Genomic DNA, 19,560 nt, shown 5'->3' with positions numbered 1-19,560 from the left:
TGTACAGGCATTAGTCACTAGCAGTTGCTTTAGGAAAGTTCCAAATATGGGTGGTTTAAATCACATCAATGTGGAGGTTAAAAAAAAAAAAGATTCATGTTAAAGGGTACGGGCTTGGGTTAGTTCTGGCCATGTAATACACATGTACCATAGACTGTAATATAGTGACAATGTATGCTTCAAATTTGCCAATATTATACCTCGAATCTTAGTATACACACAAATTAACATTGTGATACATTAATTAGGCTGATTGGGCTTACCATCTCACAATGTATACATCTGTTAAAATATGTACAAACATTTTGTTTTTCCAAACAGGGTGTCTTCCTGCAGCCTTGGCTGTCCTGGAACTCACTGTGTAGAGCAGGCTGGTCTCACACTCACAGAGACATGCCTGCCTTTGCTTCCAAAGTGCTAGGATTAAAGGCATGTGCCAGCACTGCCTGGCATATACAACCTTTTGACAGTCATGCCTCATTAAAGTTTAAAATGCCCCTGCAGTTGACATAATAGTTCAGTTTAGAATGCTGCTGTCATCCACGTAATAAGGGTATTTGGTGCAGTCTACAAAAGATGCAGAAGTAAACACAAGACAGTAGAGATGGGTAAGTCCCTCAACCATCCCACCCTCAAGAGCCATTCATACTTCCCTTTAGATCGTAATTTGGATAAGCCCATTAATAGTTCATCAGTCTACAGTGGAGGAGAGCAGAGGAGACTGGCCTAGGGTCAGGCACCTACAAGTAAGCACACACAGCTCATCAGCATGCCTACAAGGCTGAAATAATGTGATGGTTAAATCAATATAGAAATACTGCATTGTGTCTGTCTGTTACCTTTTCTCCCCTGTGACTTCAATACCCAATAGAAACAATGTAAGAAAAGAGTCTGGCCCACCAAAGTACCAGCTTCTGTCAATGAAGCCCCACTCTACCATGTCAACACTGTCAGCCGGGAAATAGGTGTTCAGATCATTGGGCCATGGGCAGCACAGTGGCAGTGTACATGGCCGAATACATGTGAGGCTCAAGTCTAATTCCTAGTACTACAACAAAAATTCATAACATGAGCCTGTGGGGGACATTCAGATTTAAACCACAGCAAAGTTGTGGAGGAAATTAAGCATTCAACATACTAGAAACATTTACACACAAGATGATCAAGTTCGTGTTTTAAAAAGTGGCCTTAGCCAGGCAGTGGTGGCAGACGTCTTTAATCCCAGCACTTGGGAGGCAGAGGCAGGCGGATTTCTGAGTTCGAGGCCAGCTGGGTCTGCAGAGTGAGTTTCAGGACAGCCAGGACTACACAGAAAACCTGTTTTGAAAAACCGGGAAAAAAATTCTTATAAAACTGAGTACGAAGTGTCCTGGACACCCATGCATTATTAACTGTGTGTGAAGCCATGCTTTAAGTGTTTGAGTAAGTATTTGCTTACTTAATTCCCACAGCAACCCTGGAATCACTATCTCATTTCCATTGAATGAGGAAACTGAAACTTAATGATCTTGTTCAATTCCAAGGCCAATTAATGAGAAAGAAAATGCAGGCAGTCAGACGGAACCCTCTGTTCTATCACCCCATCCTACCACTCACAGCATCTCACTGTGTAGCCTTGGCTAGCCTGAAACTTGTTGTGTAAACTAGGCTGGCCACCAACTGATAGAGATCAGCTTGCCTCTGTCTCCCTGAGAATAAATCTTCTGCTGAGATTAAAGGCATGTGTAAAGGAACTCCACCCCTACTTCTGGCCCCTTCCTGCCACTCTCAAAGCCAGCAATTCTACCCCTTGTGAGTAAACTGTACTGTTTTTTCCACTTATGTGTTAAACCACATCCGTGTTCAAATGCCAAGTGTTCTCCAAGTGTCCAGAAGTGCATTATCTGTGCCTGTTGTGATTGTATCAGTCTACTGAACGGCAAAGCAAGAGAATGGCTGTAGGTGCATTAACTTAGGTCTACTACGGAGTATCTGTGGGGACATAGTGGAAATGTAAATAGACTAGATAGGCATATAATCTTATTCTGGTTTTAATAAAAAAGTTATGGTTGGTATGCAGTCTGCCCACTGTTAAGCAGCTGTAAAATTAGAACAGCAATACCTTGTAGTTATAGTTCTGCAAGCTAAGAATTCTGCTCACCTGTGATGGTGTATTATTGAAGATCGTTTTCCAGTACTGAAATAAAATGGAATTTTGTACTTTATGAGCATTTTCTTACATATTTTTGTAAACCAGATAGATGGAAGCTATTTATCAAAGGCTAGCTGATCAAGTTTGTTAACATACTAGCTGACTGGACTGGAGAGATGGCTCATTGGTTAAGAGTACTGACTGCTCTTCCTAAGGTCCTGAGTTCAAATCCCAGCAACCACATGGTGACTCACAGCCATCTGTAATGAGATCTGATGCCCTCTTCTGGTGTGTCCGTGATAGCTACAGTATACTGTACATAAAATCTTTTAACACATTAGTTGACGTCTCTTTCCCTTCTAAATTATTAAATAAACTATTTTGGCACCTTATCAGCTGTAGGTCATTATGTGACCTGTTTCTCCAAAATAAGGAAATTAAATCCTTTTGATTTAGTATAGTCCTTGAAAAAATGTTAATAACTAGACTGTAATTTGTATTAAAATATTACATAAAAAAGTAAGAGTTTTAGATTTGAGTTAATGCTAAAATAAAACATACTCTTTTTTTTTTTTTCCATCCAACAAGAAGCCACAACTTTATTAGGGATAGAAACAGTACGAATTTTAAACCAAGCTGTAGTTCCACTTTTCCAACATCAAAAAGGGGGGAAAGAGTAGGGGAGGGTTGTCCTTGCTGTCAAATAGTTACATTGTTAATTCCATAATAGCATTTACAATATTGTTACTGGGCTCGGACAGCCTTTGCTCTTGATACCTTTGCTTGTGACATGACCAATTCTATGTCCTTAACTTCCACACCCGTTTCATCAACTTCTTCAGTCTTCTCTTGGATGGTTGGAGTCTGAGTGTTTTCTTGAATGTTTGGAACAGCTTCACCTTGAACTTTGAATTTCTCAGCAGCTGCTAACTATGCTTGCTGAGACAAACCTTCAGTCTTGGCTTCCCCAAACACTATGTAGGTGTCTGAAAGCTGGGCTCTGGTTTTGTGATGACAAAGAGGATATTTTTAGATTTTCAGAGAGTGACTCTGGTAACCCCTGTAACCTGTCAAAGACCCAGTGGACATAGCCTTCGTCGCCTTCTTCTGGCTCCAACTCTGCTTGGCTTTACTAACAGGTTCTTCATCAGTCTCAGCCACTGCTGCCAGCTGGGCTTGTTGTGTGGCTGTCTTCGTGGAATATTGTTCCTGCAGGCCTGGCACTGATTCGTCACTGTCAGACTCTGTTCCCGACCCTGTCTCAACCTGAGGCTATGGCAAATCCTGCTCTGTAGCAGGGATGGTTTCTATGGCTTCACCGGGCATTTTGTACGGAGAACACGGAATCAAGATGGCAGTGGATAGAGCATAAACCATACTCTTATGGACAAACTATTTGAACATGTAAAGTTAACACATTTAGTAATCTGAGAAATAATCAAGAGGGACTCAAATGCCAAATCAGTAAAATGGGAATAGCCAATTGCTTCTGATGAGATCTGATGATCCAGAGGAGGAATTCTATGTCTGGAACTGAAAGCCCAGTCAGAAGTCTGTGGCCTGGGAGCACATAGACCACAGACGCTCACTCCACAGGAGGGAGTTCAGGTCTGGTGCAGTAAACATGGTTGAAATCCCAAAGCCTAGAAATCAGCTGTTATTCTGCACAATGGACCATTTGCCATATGAACATCAAATTGCCTTCCAAATAGTTATGTTTATATCCAAAGATGAGCACTGCTCTGCTTTGCTTAGAGCACCTCCTGTTATCTCCCGTTTACCATGGGTAGCAGTAACTACACAGATTTGTAACTTGTAAACAGACTGCTAAATACTCAACCATTTATATCACCTCTTCCAAAACTTGGAACCTCACAGAAGGGTGGGAGGGGAAAGAGGTAAGAGCCAGAGAGGGGAGTGGAATCAGGTGGGACGCTGTCTTCAGAGCATGGCTACCCTACCTAACCCTGACTTGAACTGAACTCACTACTAGAGTTATGAGACCTTTTCAGAGCTGATGATACAACACAGTACAGATTCAACATGAGACTCCACACCATGACATGTTAGAGTAGTCATGAAGTTAGTCAAAACCAGCTCAAACTCAAACAAATTAAGAGGACATCTTAATGTCTATAATCCCAAGCACATGCAGGTCTCATGCAGCAACACTGATATTAATATTTCTGGTTCATTGGAGACTTTTTTACAACCTTTAAACATGGCATTTTTGAGTTGTAAGAAGTGTAATCTTCCTATTTTCAGTGGTTTGTGATATTCTAGCATGTTTTCCCTAGTTACCTTTTGCCACATGCTCATAAATCTAGCTGGAAAGATGAAGTGGCTTTAGTTCATGCTGAACTACATCCTCTTGAGCTTCAGTTTTGGTTCTAAAAAGCAAATTACAAAGACCCGCTTCCTGAATCTAAAACAAAAATGAAAACACCAGCTGTAACTGCTTTACAGAGCTATTTTGAAGAAGTATGAAACATCAGATGCAAAAATAAGCTTCTAACATCCAGAGACCTAGAGGTATCAGAAAATCGCAGTTACCACTCCAGCCTTGTGTTATACAAGCATCTCTTCAGCAGTTAACCAGTGCCCCCGTGACCTCTGAGCTCTGACAGGAAGAGGCCAGCGGCCCACTGCTTACTATTTGTATGCAAAACAAATTCTCTAAGGATAAACATCTATTTGCTCTAATTAATCAAGACATCTGCTTCACTGGTATGTGCATAAAGGAGTGTTACATCATTTTTAGTACACTTATAACCTAAGATTCTCCAATACATCTTTTTTCCAAATAAAGACTTCTGATTTTTCCCCCCAAGTAAATCTAATCACAAGGCCAGAGACTTGACTTGAGAGCTCTTAAGAGCTCCCACAGCTCTTGTAGATAACTCCAGTTTGATTCTCAGCACCCTTATCAGGTGGCTTACAAATGCCTACAACTCCAGTTTCAGAGGATCCAACACCCTCTGGCCTCTGCAAGCACCTGCACATTCATGGTACATGTAAATCCACTCAAACAGATGTACACATAAGTTTTTTAAAAAATGTAACAACAGTACAATCAGTCGCTGTGTGCATTTAACTGTCTTCTAGGTGAGAGTCCTAGCTCTCTGCCCAGTCATTTTAACCATTTATACATTCAAATAGTGCCAGAAAAGCAAGAGCCAACCTTAGGCCTGCTAAAATTTAAAATAAAAATAAATGCTGGTGTTTGACATTATCCAGATTAAATATTATGTAGCCTGAAGATGCGGCACCTTCTTGAGAAAATAATAAGCTTGAGGAGGACTTACAGTGGAAAGCAGAGCAAGGAGCAGCCCAGGAGAGACCAGCTTCTAGTAATACAGTTCCCGCTACTACACACTGGAAAGCTTTGCACTTCTTACACAAAGAAATACTCCATTTAGTTTATCAAACGAGGCGGAATTACATTTCTGTCTACAAGAGCCCTGCCACTTCCCCTCATCATAATACACAGTTAGTTTACAGTCTTCAAAGTTTGGGGGGGGGGCTCTCAAATTAAAAACAAACCAAAAAAAAAGTTTTCTAACACTCCTACCAAGTTCTGTGAAAATAGCTATGAAAAAAACAGGTGGTTTAAGTTGTGAAAACTAAGTCTAAAGTTGTTTCTAAACAGGCTTACAGTGAACCTGGAACTACTACTGCAGATATAACATTTATCAACAAAGTTCACCAATCAATTTTATAGTTTCCTAGTCATAACTGCTGCAGGATATTTGATTACACTGTGAACCCAGGTATTAGTGTTCTTTACTAAAATAATAATAATAATAATAATAATAATAATGCTTCTAGTTGTGCTGTATCACAGCCCTTAGCATACACCTTCAATCCCTCTGGCTGGAATAGAGACTCACCTTTAGCACACATCTTTAATCCCAAACAATGAAGGTAGTTAGTTTGTAAAAGGAAGTACCCATGTTTGAAAGTGATGTCTAATTAAGTGGCAAGTGATGAATCAGAGAAAGATTTGATAGAACAGGATATTCCCAACTCTCAAGAAGAGAGAAAAGGGGCAGGGGGTGCTACTTAAGAAAGAACAGCACAGACAGATGGAGAAGGCTATTTTACTGGCAGAGTCATACAGAAACAAGTTGCAGAGAGAACAGGCTAGACACAGGTGAAGACAGAGGAGCCAGAGAATGAGAAGGAGCCAGAAAATGAGAACAGATTCCCAGAGTTAGTTTGAGGCCAAGCAAAGTCAGAGGCTACAAGAAGCCAGATTGAATCAGTCAGCTTGGAGAGAAGTTTGAGCCTGAACAGCTGAGTTGAAGCAGCCAGCCAGAGTTCAGAAAGAACAAGAAAAGGTGAATTTATTCAGCAGTAAGTCTTAGAGGCCAAAAACATTCTTGGCCTAGACAAGATTACACAGACTAGAAGCTTCTGGGACCAGCCCTAGGTTAGCAGACTGAGGAGGCAGTAAGTCTCCAAGATGACAATCACAATCAGGCAAATTAAAGGATACCTTTACCCCTATCTACAAATAAACTTTAAAAGGCTTTTCAACAAACCTACTACCAAAGAATGTAATCTTTTTCTAACCCAACTTCTAACAAATTCCTAACAGTCAATACAAAACACAAGAAAGTGTACAAAGTATTATACTATATTCATTTTTTTTTTAATTCTTAATTGTGTGTATGTGTGTGTGCACACTCAAGGAGTCCAGAGTCATAAGATCCCATGGACCTGCAGTTAGAGAAAGTTTCAGGTAAGCTGATATAGGCACTGAGAACCTAATTCCTAACAGCTGAGCCATCTCTCCAACCCTAGCTCCAAGAAATGCTAGTTACAACTACCTTCACAAACTAATGTCACACAACATGAAGTTTATAAAGATTATGTAATAAAAACGATGTGTTAGATTATTTGTATGAAAAATATATAATGATCTATGCAAATATGTAATATGGACCTAAATTCATGGATCTACATTCAAAATACATTTGAAGGATGAAGGCCAGAAGGGAACATCACCTTAAGTGATGGAAGCACCACTTCCTAACAAATACTTTACGTTGTCTCAGGCATTGTCTACCATTCTGCAAGGATTTATATTATTGCTTTTCTGTTTCATTTTTTAAAAGTAAGATTAATCAGAGAAAGTTACACATATCATTATACATTCACACTGGTCAAAATAATGCCCAATTCAATTTCTTGAGCTTTATCACTTCAATTAAAATATGTCACTGTTTTAAGCTCTTGATGCTTAAGAACAAACTTATAATTGGCCCAAAAATTGTGTCACTGGGAGTCACAGAGAAGGAAACAGAAACTTAGTATGCAATTTACTATTGTGCTGAATTAGCACTTAAATTATAAATTTGATATCTTGACTTGCAAATTTTAGATCAAACATGTAATTATGTATAAATTTAATAGCATACATGAAAATATATAGCTAACAGAAAGTAAGATATTGGTCCAGGGAGAGAAAGAAGTGGGTTTAAACAAAGATTCAAAGATATTAAGCTTACAAAGGTATCAACATAAAACTTAAATGATACTGGGCAGTGGAAGTGTGATGGAGAGAGGTGGGAAAATGGAAGAGCAGTCAGTGCATGTACTGTGGAGAGAGGTTGAACTGGAGATGTGACAGCAGCGACAGGTGCACGTCAACAGTGACAATGAAGGGTCTGCAGGTGGCTTGTAGTAGCCTAGAACTTATGCAGATGCAGATTCAGCCCCGCCCCCAGCCATGCCCCAACACATGACCTGAGATGCCACCAGAGGCCATGTTTGGTGGTCCATGCTGCTGCCTCAGGCCAAGATGCAGCCAAAGATCCATTTGGCCAGTACTGACTAAAGCCTTGGTGATGTCCAGGGGGTAGGAGGGAATATTGATATGAATAGCCTATATAGCCACCTGAGGCCAGGTTCAGGCACAAAACCCATAAGAGTCAGTCAGTGGTCCTGATATATAGCCAGAGGCCATGCTGGTGTCTGTGGCCTGTGTTACACACCATGAGGAAGTCCATAATCTATTCCTCACCATAAAGCCATGTTGATGTCCTTGGGCTGTGCTGCTATAATGACGTGAGGGGCCTGCACTGCACTGTCAGGGCTGCCTTTGAGAGCCTTGCCTTGGTTCACAGTCCTACTGCAGCTGGGGGTTATGTTCACAGCCCTCCCCATGACTATCATCCACCCCTGCATGAGAGTGGATGCCTGGACACCGCCCTCCCCACACATTGCTTTTAAACTGATAAAAATAAAAACTAGTCAGTGGACTAAGTTAAAAAAATGAAATTCAACATTAAGCAATATCTGGGCTTTTTTAAAAAGTATCCATATTTAAGTTTTTAAAGTATACTATATGGGCAGGTTTTTCTCTATATGCATTTCTGTACACTACCTGCATACCTGGTACATGTGGGGGTCAGAAGAGGCCATCCATTGAATCCCCTGGAACTGGAGTTATGAACTGCCCAACTTGTAAACCAAACCCAAGTCCTCTGGAAGAGCAGCCAAATGCTTTACTTTTGAACCACTGAATTATTGGTGCAGATAAACAGACTAATTTGTGGAACCATATTATGGGAAACTGGCTAGTTTTATTATTATCAATGCCAAACAACTTTAAATCAATTAAAATTTTATTTGATTAAACATAAAGTTACTTTTACATTGTCTACAACCATGGTGAACATATTCCTGGTATAAAGACACAGCCTTTTGAGTTTGAGATATCCCCAACTATAAGATTACATATATAAAACTACCATAATTATAGATGAGGTAATCAAAGTAAAATAGTTATACTATCTAGAATAAAATGGAAATAATTTACTCATAAGATTCATATTTAAATCATCTTTATTTACAAAATACTATCCTGAGAATTATAATTCCATTAAGCTTCAATTTGAGCAAAAATATAATCACATAAGTAACAGCAGTTACTTAAACTGAAAAGGAGAAGGAAATGACTGCCGCGAGACCAAATGTGGTCAGGTCTCCTGTGTTTCTGGAGGGTCAGCTGCAGGCTCATTTGAAGGCTGAATCAAGTCTGGGGGGAGCTCACTTCTACTTTCAGGATGTGGGGGTGGAGGGAAGAAGCCAGCTCTTGGGGGAAGGTACAGTGGAAAGCCCCTTGGTTTGTTGGGTGGAAAGCCCCTTGGTTTGCACACAATTCTCCCTGTTCAAAGAGATTAGTAAAAGACATTGGAAGTTTAAACTGAGTACTGCACACTTGTTAAACTAGCAGCTCAGTAGCTGTTATGATATTCAAACACTCACACTAGAATACTTCATCTCAAGAATTGATTTTGTCACTGAAAAATGTACTTCTTCAAAAACATAGATTAATAAGAATATCATTAATTTCAGGTATGTTTGTCCTATCTTAGCAGCTACATAAGATTTTGATACACTCAAGACTTTAAAACCTTGATATTCTACTAAAAATATTGCCTATAATACCAAGGACCACCTTAAAACTTCCCAAACAAAATTCATTTTGATTCACCTTGAACTTGAACTTTAAAACCAGTGTTGAAGCCGGGCAGCAGTGGCGCACACCTTTAATCCCAGCACTTGAGAGGCAGAGGCAGGCGGATTTCTGAGTTCAAGGCCAGCCTGTCTACAGAGTGACTTCCAGAACAGCCAGGGCTATACAGAGAAACCCTGTCTTGAAAAACCAAAAACAAACAAAAAAACAAACAAAACAGTGTTGAGATCAGAGCGACAACTAAGGACAACTAAGCTGGTTCTTGTCTCGTCCTTGAAAACAGGATTTACTGTGTAGAAACCTGGGTTCCAAATGGTAGAGTATGCTGTAAAAGCAATACATCTATTTTAAAATGCAAGGGTATTAAGGAATTTCAGTAAGTTCAACAAATAACTAAATATGATCATAGATCTTAAATAAATATGGTCACTTAGGAACTATTTATGAAAAAGATTTTACATTTTAGTCAGTAATTTTAAGACTAAAATATAAGTATTTAACTAATTAACCAAAATGACTAATCACCACAATACATCATTTCTATCAAATGAAATACATAAAATTTTAATCTTTAAAACTGCTTGTAAATTCAGTGGTTTTTCTGAACTATCAGAACACAATTAAAATTAAAATTTGGCTAGGGTGGATGGAGCCCTGGCTCTCTTTGATGCTGGACTATACCCTGTGAGCTGTATAAACCCTTTCCTTCCTGAGGTGGTTCTGATTAGTGTGTATCACAGCAACAGGGACCAAACTAGAAGTAAAGCACAGATAAATTGTCATATGCATGGACTATTAAAAAAGCCTACCTGGGAACGGAGGAAGTGGTGGGCCAAGTGGAAAATAATCTTGAGGAGCTGTATAGATGTTTCCAGGAGGAGGTGGGGGGAAAGAGGGACCCCTTCTCATGAACTGGCTCCTTGGATCCACTGGAAACAATGGTTCTCTGACTGGGGGATATGGTGGAGGGAGGAAGCCACGGCCAGCTGCTTCGCATTCAGCAGGGAGAGGAGAATCAGGCACATTAGCATTCTGTAACAGATTGACAAGCAGTAGTCAGTAAAGTGGCTCATTTCACAGCTCCTTTCCTGGGAACATTAGGCTTAAAAGAAAGTTGTAGGTGCCTATGCCAAACATGGTCTGTGACACTCTAGACTCAGTTTTCCTTATCGGAAAACTAAGCTGCATGTTAACATATATTTTTACTAACTCAACAGAAAACTTTAAGCATGGTAGTTAATAGTCTTCCTAGATCAACTAAAACTCAAGTACAGTTCAAGCATATCAAAACAGATACTTAAAAAGATAAAAACACGGGCTGGAGAGATGGCTCAGCAGTTAAGAGCACTGACTGGGCCGGGCGGTGGTGAAAATGTTTTGGAGATGAGGAGGGAAACAAGGGGGTGAAGCAGCCAAGTGAACAGAAATTGGGGGCTCAGGGAGCATCTCTAGGACCTGCCAGAGCCCTGGGGTAACGGAGGCTCCAGGGAGTCTACAAGAGTGACTCTAGCTGAGACTCATAGCATTGGATGATATGGAGCCTGAAGTGGCCACTTCCTTAGCCAGATAGGACTCCTCCCGGAGGAGTGATAAGGATGCCAACCCTCCCACAAAACCTCTGACATAAAATCTGTCCTGCCTACAAGAAGTGTATGGATGAAGATGGAAAAGAGACTGAGGGAATGGCCAATGACCGGCCCAACTTGAGACCCATCCCATGGGCATGCACCAATCGCTGACATTATTAATGGTATCCTGTTATGCTTGCAGACAGGAACATAACTGTCCTCTGAGAGGCTCAACTCAGCAGTGACCAAAACAGATGCAGAGACCCACAGTCAAACATTAGATGGAACTTGGGAAGTCTTGTGGAAGAGTTGGGGAAAGGATTGAGGGACCTGGAGGGGAGAGGAACAAATAAACCAACAGAATCAACTAACCTAGACCCTTGGGGGGCTCCCAGAGACTGAACCACCGACCAAAGAGCATAAAGGGTTGGACTTAGGCCTCCTCACACAGGTAGTAGATGTGCAGCTTGGGCTTCATGTGGGTTCCCCACAAGACTGGAGTGGAGGCTTACCCTGACTCTCTTGCCTGCCTGTGGATGTTCAGTCCCCTAACTGAACTGTCTTGTCTGGCCTCAATGAGAGAGGATGTACCTAGTCCTGTGGTGACTTAAGGTACCAGGGTGGATTGGTATCCACTGGGGATCTCCACTTTCTCAGAGATGAAGTGGGGAGGGGCCTGTGGGAGGGAGGGGACTGGGAAGAGATGGGGACTGTGATTAGGATGTAAAGTGAATAAACCAATGAGGAAAAAAAGATAATGATATTTTTAAAATGACCAAAATCAGGCTTGGTGAGATGGTTCAGCAGGTAAGAGCACCGACTGCTCTTCCGAAGGTCCCGAGTTCAATTCCCAGCAACCACATGGTAGCTTACAACTACCCGTAATGAGGTCTGACACCCTCTTCTGGTATGTCTGAAGACAGCTACAGTGTACTTATTTCCAGAGCAAGCAGGGTCGACTGGAGCAAATGGGGTTAACCAGAGTGAGCAGAGGTCCTAAAGTCAATTCCCAACAACCAAATGAAGGCTCACAACTATCTGTACAGCTACAGTGTGTACTCATATACATAAATAAATAAACCTTTTAAAAAAATGACCAAAATCAATTTTATATTTTAATACTAAAATATGCCTTAAGATTCAAATAAGATTTCAAGGAAAAAGTCTAAAATTGTGCTCAGCTAGAAAGTAAGGTGGCTTAAAAACCCATCTGAAAGTCATACTGTTTTGTTTTTGTTTTTAATGGGAGAGCTGTTGTCAGGTTTCTTCTTGTTTGTTTGTTTTTAAATGTCTTATTTACCACATATGTATAGGTATTTTGCCTTCACATATGTCAGCACACCATGCACAGCCATGTACAATTCTTGGAGGGTAAAAGTGGGGCTTCAGATCCCCTGGGGCTGGAGTTAAGGATGGTTATAAGATACCATACAGTTGCTAGGAATCAAACCCAGGTCCTCTAGGAGAGCAGCCAGTACTCTTAACCTGTAAGCCATTTCTCCAGCCCATTATCTAGCTTTTTGAGACATTCCCTTATGTAGCTCACACTGACTTTGAACTCACAATCCTCCTGCCTCAGCCTGCCAAAATGTCAGGATTACATGCACCACCAAAACCTGGCTTGTGATTTGTAATATTTTACCATAGGTGAAAGAAATCCATAGCCAGAAAGGAAACAGTGTTAATCCTAAGTAGAAGTATGTTTTAATAATATATTGATATCACAAAGTAGAATAATTCTAGCCTTATTCTAGCAAAACCAAGAAACTGGTTATGACATGTAGGTAGAATTCTATTTTCAATACTTACACCAAGATTATCTTTGGTGTCATTTCTACTGGATTCCATTTCTGAGGATACTGGCCCATCTAGGGGGAAAAAAAAAATTAAACCAGGAAAAAAATTCGTGAGTTCTTGCTTCCATTCCTAGACTATTTCCAGAATGAGATAACACTGATATGTCCCCTCCCCTTGCTGGCGCAAGGGAACAACTTGACATGAGTATTCCATATTAGGGTCCCAAGAGCAACCTGGGGCCTGTGGAATTTCCAACAGAACAGACATTCTTTTTGCAGTGTTGTGATGAGCTGTCCAACTAATTCCTAAGCAATCTTGCTGCGACAGCCTGCTAAGGGAACTTCTTGGGGGACAGCACCCCACTTTCAGTCTTTGTTGTTTGCCCTCCTTCCCCTCAGTATACAATATATATTTCTGTTATAGAAGTATCCTTATGGTATCCAGTGAATGCACAATGAAACCCTAATTTCTCAATTTTGCTCTTTCTTGATGTTGTGTGCTTTGTGCTACCATAGCTACACATACTTCCCACCATCAGTGGGGGCTTCAGTGGCAGTAGAAGAGGTCCCAACAAACAGACCCAATCTACTGAATACCAAATGATTAAATGAGAACTGATTAAGAACATGAACCTAAACTATTTTTCTGGTAGTCTTTTATACACCCACTGTCTTTTGGCTGCCTAATATCCTTGACTGCAAAACAGGGCATGTGTAAGTGGACTGAAAACAGTGAGACTTAGCTATGGAACAGAGACAAGTTTATATCACAGGGAGATACAGTAAACCCTTACCATGGAACCCAAACTAACCTTTAACACATTTTTTTCTGCTTGTTATTTATTTTTTGGGTTTTTTTAACTTATTCATTTATATGACATTCCTGTAATATGATACAACAAGGAAGGACTGGAAAGATAGCTCAGCTGGTCTTCTACAGGACCTGGGTTTAATTCCCAGCACCCACAGAGCAGCACTCAACCATCTGTAACTCCAGTTCTGGGGGATCTGATGGCCTGTTCTGGCCTCCATGGGCTTCAGACATGCATGTGATGCACAGAAATAAATGCAGGCAGAACACCATCACACATAAAAATAAGTGAAAATCTTTTTTTTTTTTTTTTTAAAAAAAGAACTACAAAGGGGAAATTCAGGAAAGAGATCCTGGCCTTCAGAGCTCTTTGAGGTAGTCACTCTATCAGCCTTCAGTTCAATTTCCAGTACTCTAGACCATCACAGTTTAATCATACACAGCACACATTCACACATGCACAGAGTATTTCTTACCCACTTTATCGAAAGAATTCATATTATAACTTCTGAGTTCTGCTGGTCCAGAGAGTCTACCAGAATTAGGATAAAATCTATCCTGCCTTTGTGGAGCTGGATCAGAATATGGTTGGCCTAAAAAAGTATTATTTAGAATATCTTCATTAATTACTTATGTTTAGACATTAGACTTAATTTCCTCTGTATCCAAAAATTAAAAACAAAAACGGTGAACCTGTACTATGGGTAAACACCAGTCAACAACTTAAGAAAAGTTACCCTTGCATACTTGACACGTTAGAATTTTAAGAATTTGAATATTTCAATTACTGAGTATATGTAAGTAAAATCTACACATGAGATGCTGAAACAAGACAGCTTAGAATCTGGAAACAGAACTTACTCATTCCACCTTCAAATTACTGATAGTACCTCAAGGAAAGCACATCAACATGTCAAAGAAAATGCTGAGCAGACACTCGGTGAGAAGGAAAAGCAGATTAGGAAAGTCAGCACGAGTCTCACATTTGTCACCAATGGCAAAAAGTACTGCAGACATCATGTGTGCTCAAAGTCTCACTGACTTCAGAATCTCTGTTTTATCATTCTGGTGGAGGACAGTTTGTGCACTGTGTGTTCAGATGCGGACGTCTACACCCAGACACCTGGCTGCAGTCCAGGAAGATGGCATGGCCATGTCTTAAAGTTATGTACAAATTGTTTTCTATCACCTACAATTGGTTAATAAAGAGCTGACCGGCCACCTAGCTGGGCAGGAGAGATAGGGTGGCACTTCTGATTCTAGACAGGGTGTCCCAAAGGTGACCAGAGAATCGAGAAGGACCACAAGAAAAAAAAAAAAAGGAATAGAGATGGACCTGGGGAATTCGCCATGAGGTCTCGATGAGAGAGCAGCCACGAGGACACACGTGGAACAGAGCAAGCCAGGGCAAAGCCAGATGGCAGCTGACAGGGCATACTACTGGGCAGCCTCGTCAGGTTAGATGGCTCAGAACCTGCTCAGCTTAGTGCTTGCAGCTTGTTAATAAAAAATAACAGGTGGTGTACGTCTCTTAGTCAGGAGCTAAAATGGGCTACGATGGGCGTAAAACACACAGGGGCGAAGAGAATCCACCACCCCCCCAAATTACATTTACAGCATTTATTCCAAACTGAAGGAAGATGTGTCTCAACTGGTAAGCAAGAGGTCATAGCTCAGATGGAGCTGCACACTCACGTTCGTGCACTAACTCTATAAAACGAGGGCCTCTGTGGCCACTCTCCTTCAGTCACAAGGGTCATTTAGAATGGCAAAATGGAACTCAGCACTCTGGAAGAAAGGAGTATTTCAGTCTTGAGAGGTGATGGCAGACTTACGCAGAATGGTATGAAGATATCAACTACAGACTCTGAAAACAAAAGAAAGTGGGCTATGCAGTTCTCAGTGTGTGCCTGGTAGTCTTATGCCAACTTGACACAGCTAAAGTCAGCTGAGAGAGGGGAACCTCAGTCAAGAAAATGCTCCCATAAGATCTGACTGAAGGTAAAGCTGCAGGGCATTTTCTTAATTCTGTGATCAATGGAGGAGGGCCTAGCCCACCGTGGGTGGTGCCATCTCTAGGCAGGTGTCCTGGGGACCAAGCCAGTAAGCAGTATCCCCCCCATGGCCTCTGCATCAGCTCCTGCCTCCAAATTCCTGCCCTGTTTGAGCTCCTGTCCTGACTTTCTTCAGTGATGGACTATGATGTGGAAGACAAAGCCAAATAAATCCTTTCCTCCCCAAGGTACTTTTGGTCATGGTGTTTCATCACAGCGAGAGAGACCTAACTAAGATACTATCCTACTGCAGACATTAACAAACAGTGCCAATGGCCTCCCATGGCCTCACTAGGCAGGGGTTCATAATATGAAGTCCTAGAACTCAGCTTTAGCTGTGTCACTCCTCTTCTGATTTAACCACATGAGACAGCCTGAATCATCTTTCCTGCACAAAGCCAAGGAAATCACTTAGATGAAACAGTCAGTGGAGAAAATGGTATTTAATGAGCTCCCAAGAGTAGGGGATGTGACTAAGGAAAGTTCTAAAACTCATTTACACTACTTTTCAGATCTTAGCAAAGAGCTATATCTAAACAGAATGCCCCCATTTTCTTCAAACATAGGATTAATTAGTCAGAAAAATTAAGTGGAGAAACCTGAAACAACTCATCTTTAATCAGGTCTCAAGAGAACACATTAGTGTTTTGCTCAAAATATCAGAAACTCAGACTTTATTCTTTAACAAAATAGATACAATTTGCCCTCCACTAACAAAAGCAATCTGTTCCTTAAATCTGGGGCCTATTGTGTGGCAGATATTAAAAATATATTGGTCTCAATATAGTATATGCTCTTAAGAGTTTAATTATAACAGAAATCAGTAAATACAATGTGTCTGATTATTTTTAACATTCATTCCTTTTGGGTGTATGTGTGTACATATGCTATGGCATGAGTGTGGAGATTCAAAAGAAAGTTTTCAGGAGTCAGATCTCTCATTCTACCATGTGGGTTCCAAGGACTAAACTTAGGTTTTCAGGCTTGCTGGCAAGCACCCTTACCTCCTGAGCCATCTCACTGATTATGTGGTAAGTGTTTTAATAAAGGTAAATGCAAGTAACAAGAAAAGCAGATTATCAATCATAATGGGAGTAAAAATTCCATAGGGTCAAAAGGGCCTTACTAGATTGTAAGCCCTATCGCTGAAGATGAACAGAATTCTGCTGTAGGACAGAGAGAACTCAAACTGACCTAGAAACTTCTCCCCACAGGCTAGCTTTCATAGCACTAGAAGGTGCTATGCATGCAGTCCACTGGAGAAGTCACCAATGGAAGCACTGATGGCTTCTGCATGCTACAGGAATGGCCTTCGGGGAAGATACACCCAGTGGCCCAAGAGTGCCATGACTCTTTTGGGAATGACCAATCATTTCTGATCGAACTTGAGGCCTGCTTTACAGAAGGGAATTCATGAAAAGTACTGCTCGAAAGTTTATGGCTGGGAAGGTCATGGCCCCTAGAGGGGACCTACAGATGTTTTACTAAATGGATAGGTAATCAAAAAGAGGCTAAGCCAAACATGGTTCCAGTCACATGACTCTCTGGTGGGGTAAGGGAAGCAGAAGCCTCATCCAAAACATTAGCCAGCCATCCCTGGGGAGAGGGGATTGACCATCTTAAGCTAGAACAGAGCCACAGTGTTTACAAGACTCAAACAGAATTGCAGGTTTGGGTGGGAGAGTGATTCTTTTTTTTTTTTTTTTAAGATTTATATATTTATTTTATGTATATGAGTACAATGTAGTTGTCTTCAGACACACCAGAAGAGGGCGTCAGATTACACTGCAGATGGTTGTGAGCCACCATGTGGTTGCTGGGAATTAAACTCAGGACCTTTGGAAGAGCAGTCAGTGCTCTTAACCACTGAGCCATCTCTCTAGCCCTGAGAGAGTGATTCTTAAGCAGAAGTCAGCAATAGAAAGAAATCCTATTCTGTTACTCTAATGATTTGGAGGGTGAAAGCTAAGCACTGTCTTGAGAGGGAACCTACATAAAACAAAGCTAACTTGGGGGACTGAGAACAGAGATCAACCACAAATCAAGAAGCCTGAATTCAACCAGCCACAACCAGTGTTAGAAGCCCCTAGGAAACAGAGGTGACAAGCCGAAAAGCATATGCAGCAAGAGGCTCAGCACAGGCCACAAGTGGCAGGAAGATCGGGCTCTGGGGCCCACAGTTGGCTCTTTACAGCTGCAGTCTGAGAACCTGGAGCTCTGTCCTTGGCATCCTCAGATGCACCCTGCCTATGGGGGAGCTTGGGAAGGTAGAAGCAGGTCCTGCACTCAGGAAGGTGGCTGCTTCCCTCATTCCCAAGTAGCAGACACTTGCCAGCCAGAACACTGGTCACCTCAAAGAATATCATCTGGGGAGACTCAAGAAAGGCGGGGAGACTCAAGAAAGGCGGGAGAGCCTGTCCAGGATGCAGAAGGATTGCTGAGAGTTCAAGCAGCAGCAGCAAGAGAATTTCAACAACTATGTTTGTGAACGTATATATATTTTTGAATCTCAAGATATATAACTAAATTCTGGGCAAAAAATGTTGGCTAAGATAACAACGGAAATTTTCACCTTTTACCCACATTACTCAGATTTTCAAAAATAAGCATTATTACTTTTATAAGCAAAAAATATAATTGGAAAAAGCTTCTTCTAATGTGAACTGTCACCTCCTCATATTCTTTTTTAACGTAAACGCATCGTGATGTTTAAGGTAGGACTGTTTTCCACACACCTGGTGGAGAATGGGCTGTCATCCTTCGGTCCTGTTCCCACGGAGGTGACAGGGACCTGTCAGAAGGTGCTCTAGGAGCATCAGGTAACCTGTCATAGCTTGAGTCTCCTCTTTCAGTGTTCATCTGATGATCCAGAAGGTTCTCAGGGCCTCGTGAGCCTAATTAAAGAACACAGAAATCTAACTTATCTCAGGAAGTGTCACAAAAGGCCTACTGTCAAATAAAATCATGGCACTTTTTAAAAGTAAATACTAATTCAGAAAAGCTTCCCTAGTATACATCTAGATTATAATTCTACCAAAACCATTTCTAAGAAACAGGAAAAATAATTTTACAATGTACATAAACAAATGCTTATGAGCTGGGTGTATAGCTCAGAAATTATAGAGTATTTGCTTAGCTAACACAAGGCTCTGGGGTCAGCCCATAGCATTTATTTACATAAGTAAATAAGTATCCAACAACACTTGCCTATAAAATGCATCTTTAAGCATTATTACCATCAGCACTTTATAATTACATCCGGTGGTTAAATAAATACACACTAAATCTGAAAACTAAGGCAGAGAAAGGAACTTGTAAAGACTTACACTAAGCAAAATGACAGAGGTGAGCGAGACAGTTCTGTAAGTCAGGCTTGCTAGGTGCCAGCTCTCTTAGGCTACTCGCCTACCTCAGCCATTATGCTACTAACCAAGCAGTTTCAGACAGCGTCTTTGGAAGTGTACTACACTAACAAATATTAAGAGGCCAAAACTTGTACCAGAAGTTGTAATCTGAATTTCTAATTCTAACCCACTGTGATCATACATTCTAGAAAATTTCCTACATCTTTCCTTCTAGCTTGCTTCCCCTCGTTGGTTCATGAGAAGACTAGGAAGGGGAAGGCGAGCACTCAAGAGTCCACTGGGCTGCACACATCTCCACTGAAGCACACAGGCCTTAGCTGCACACATCTCCACTGAAGCACACAGGCCT

At 41.1% G+C, this 19,560-nt stretch overlaps 1 protein-coding gene and 1 pseudogene across 14 annotated transcripts in view; both read right to left on the bottom strand.

Annotated features, from left to right (window-relative positions):
• Positions 1 to 2,414: 2,414 nt before the first annotated feature.
• LOC116079978 lies at positions 2,415 to 4,215 on the bottom strand (annotated as a pseudogene).
• Positions 4,216 to 8,965: 4,750 nt separating this feature from the next.
• Positions 8,966 to 19,560, bottom strand: part of Mia2 (MIA SH3 domain ER export factor 2) — an 89,029-nt gene continuing 78,434 nt past the window's right edge. For all 14 annotated transcript variants that reach the window (XM_031357895.1, XM_031357896.1, XM_031357898.1 and 11 more), the window contains 5 exons: positions 18,582 to 18,740; positions 14,269 to 14,385; positions 12,995 to 13,053; positions 10,427 to 10,649; positions 8,966 to 9,305 (listed from right to left, as the gene is read on the bottom strand). In XM_031357895.1, the coding sequence (XP_031213755.1) occupies positions 9,118 to 9,305; positions 10,427 to 10,649; positions 12,995 to 13,053; positions 14,269 to 14,385; positions 18,582 to 18,740 (746 nt within the window). In that variant the 3' untranslated portion in view covers positions 8,966 to 9,117. The remainder of the gene's footprint in view (positions 9,306 to 10,426; positions 10,650 to 12,994; positions 13,054 to 14,268; positions 14,386 to 18,581; positions 18,741 to 19,560) is intronic.

The sequence above is a fragment of the Mastomys coucha genome, unplaced genomic scaffold (assembly GCF_008632895.1).
Source record: "Mastomys coucha isolate ucsf_1 unplaced genomic scaffold, UCSF_Mcou_1 pScaffold6, whole genome shotgun sequence".
Taxonomy (NCBI): domain Eukaryota; kingdom Metazoa; phylum Chordata; class Mammalia; order Rodentia; family Muridae; genus Mastomys; species Mastomys coucha.
This window is presented reverse-complemented; position numbering and strand designations above follow the sequence as displayed.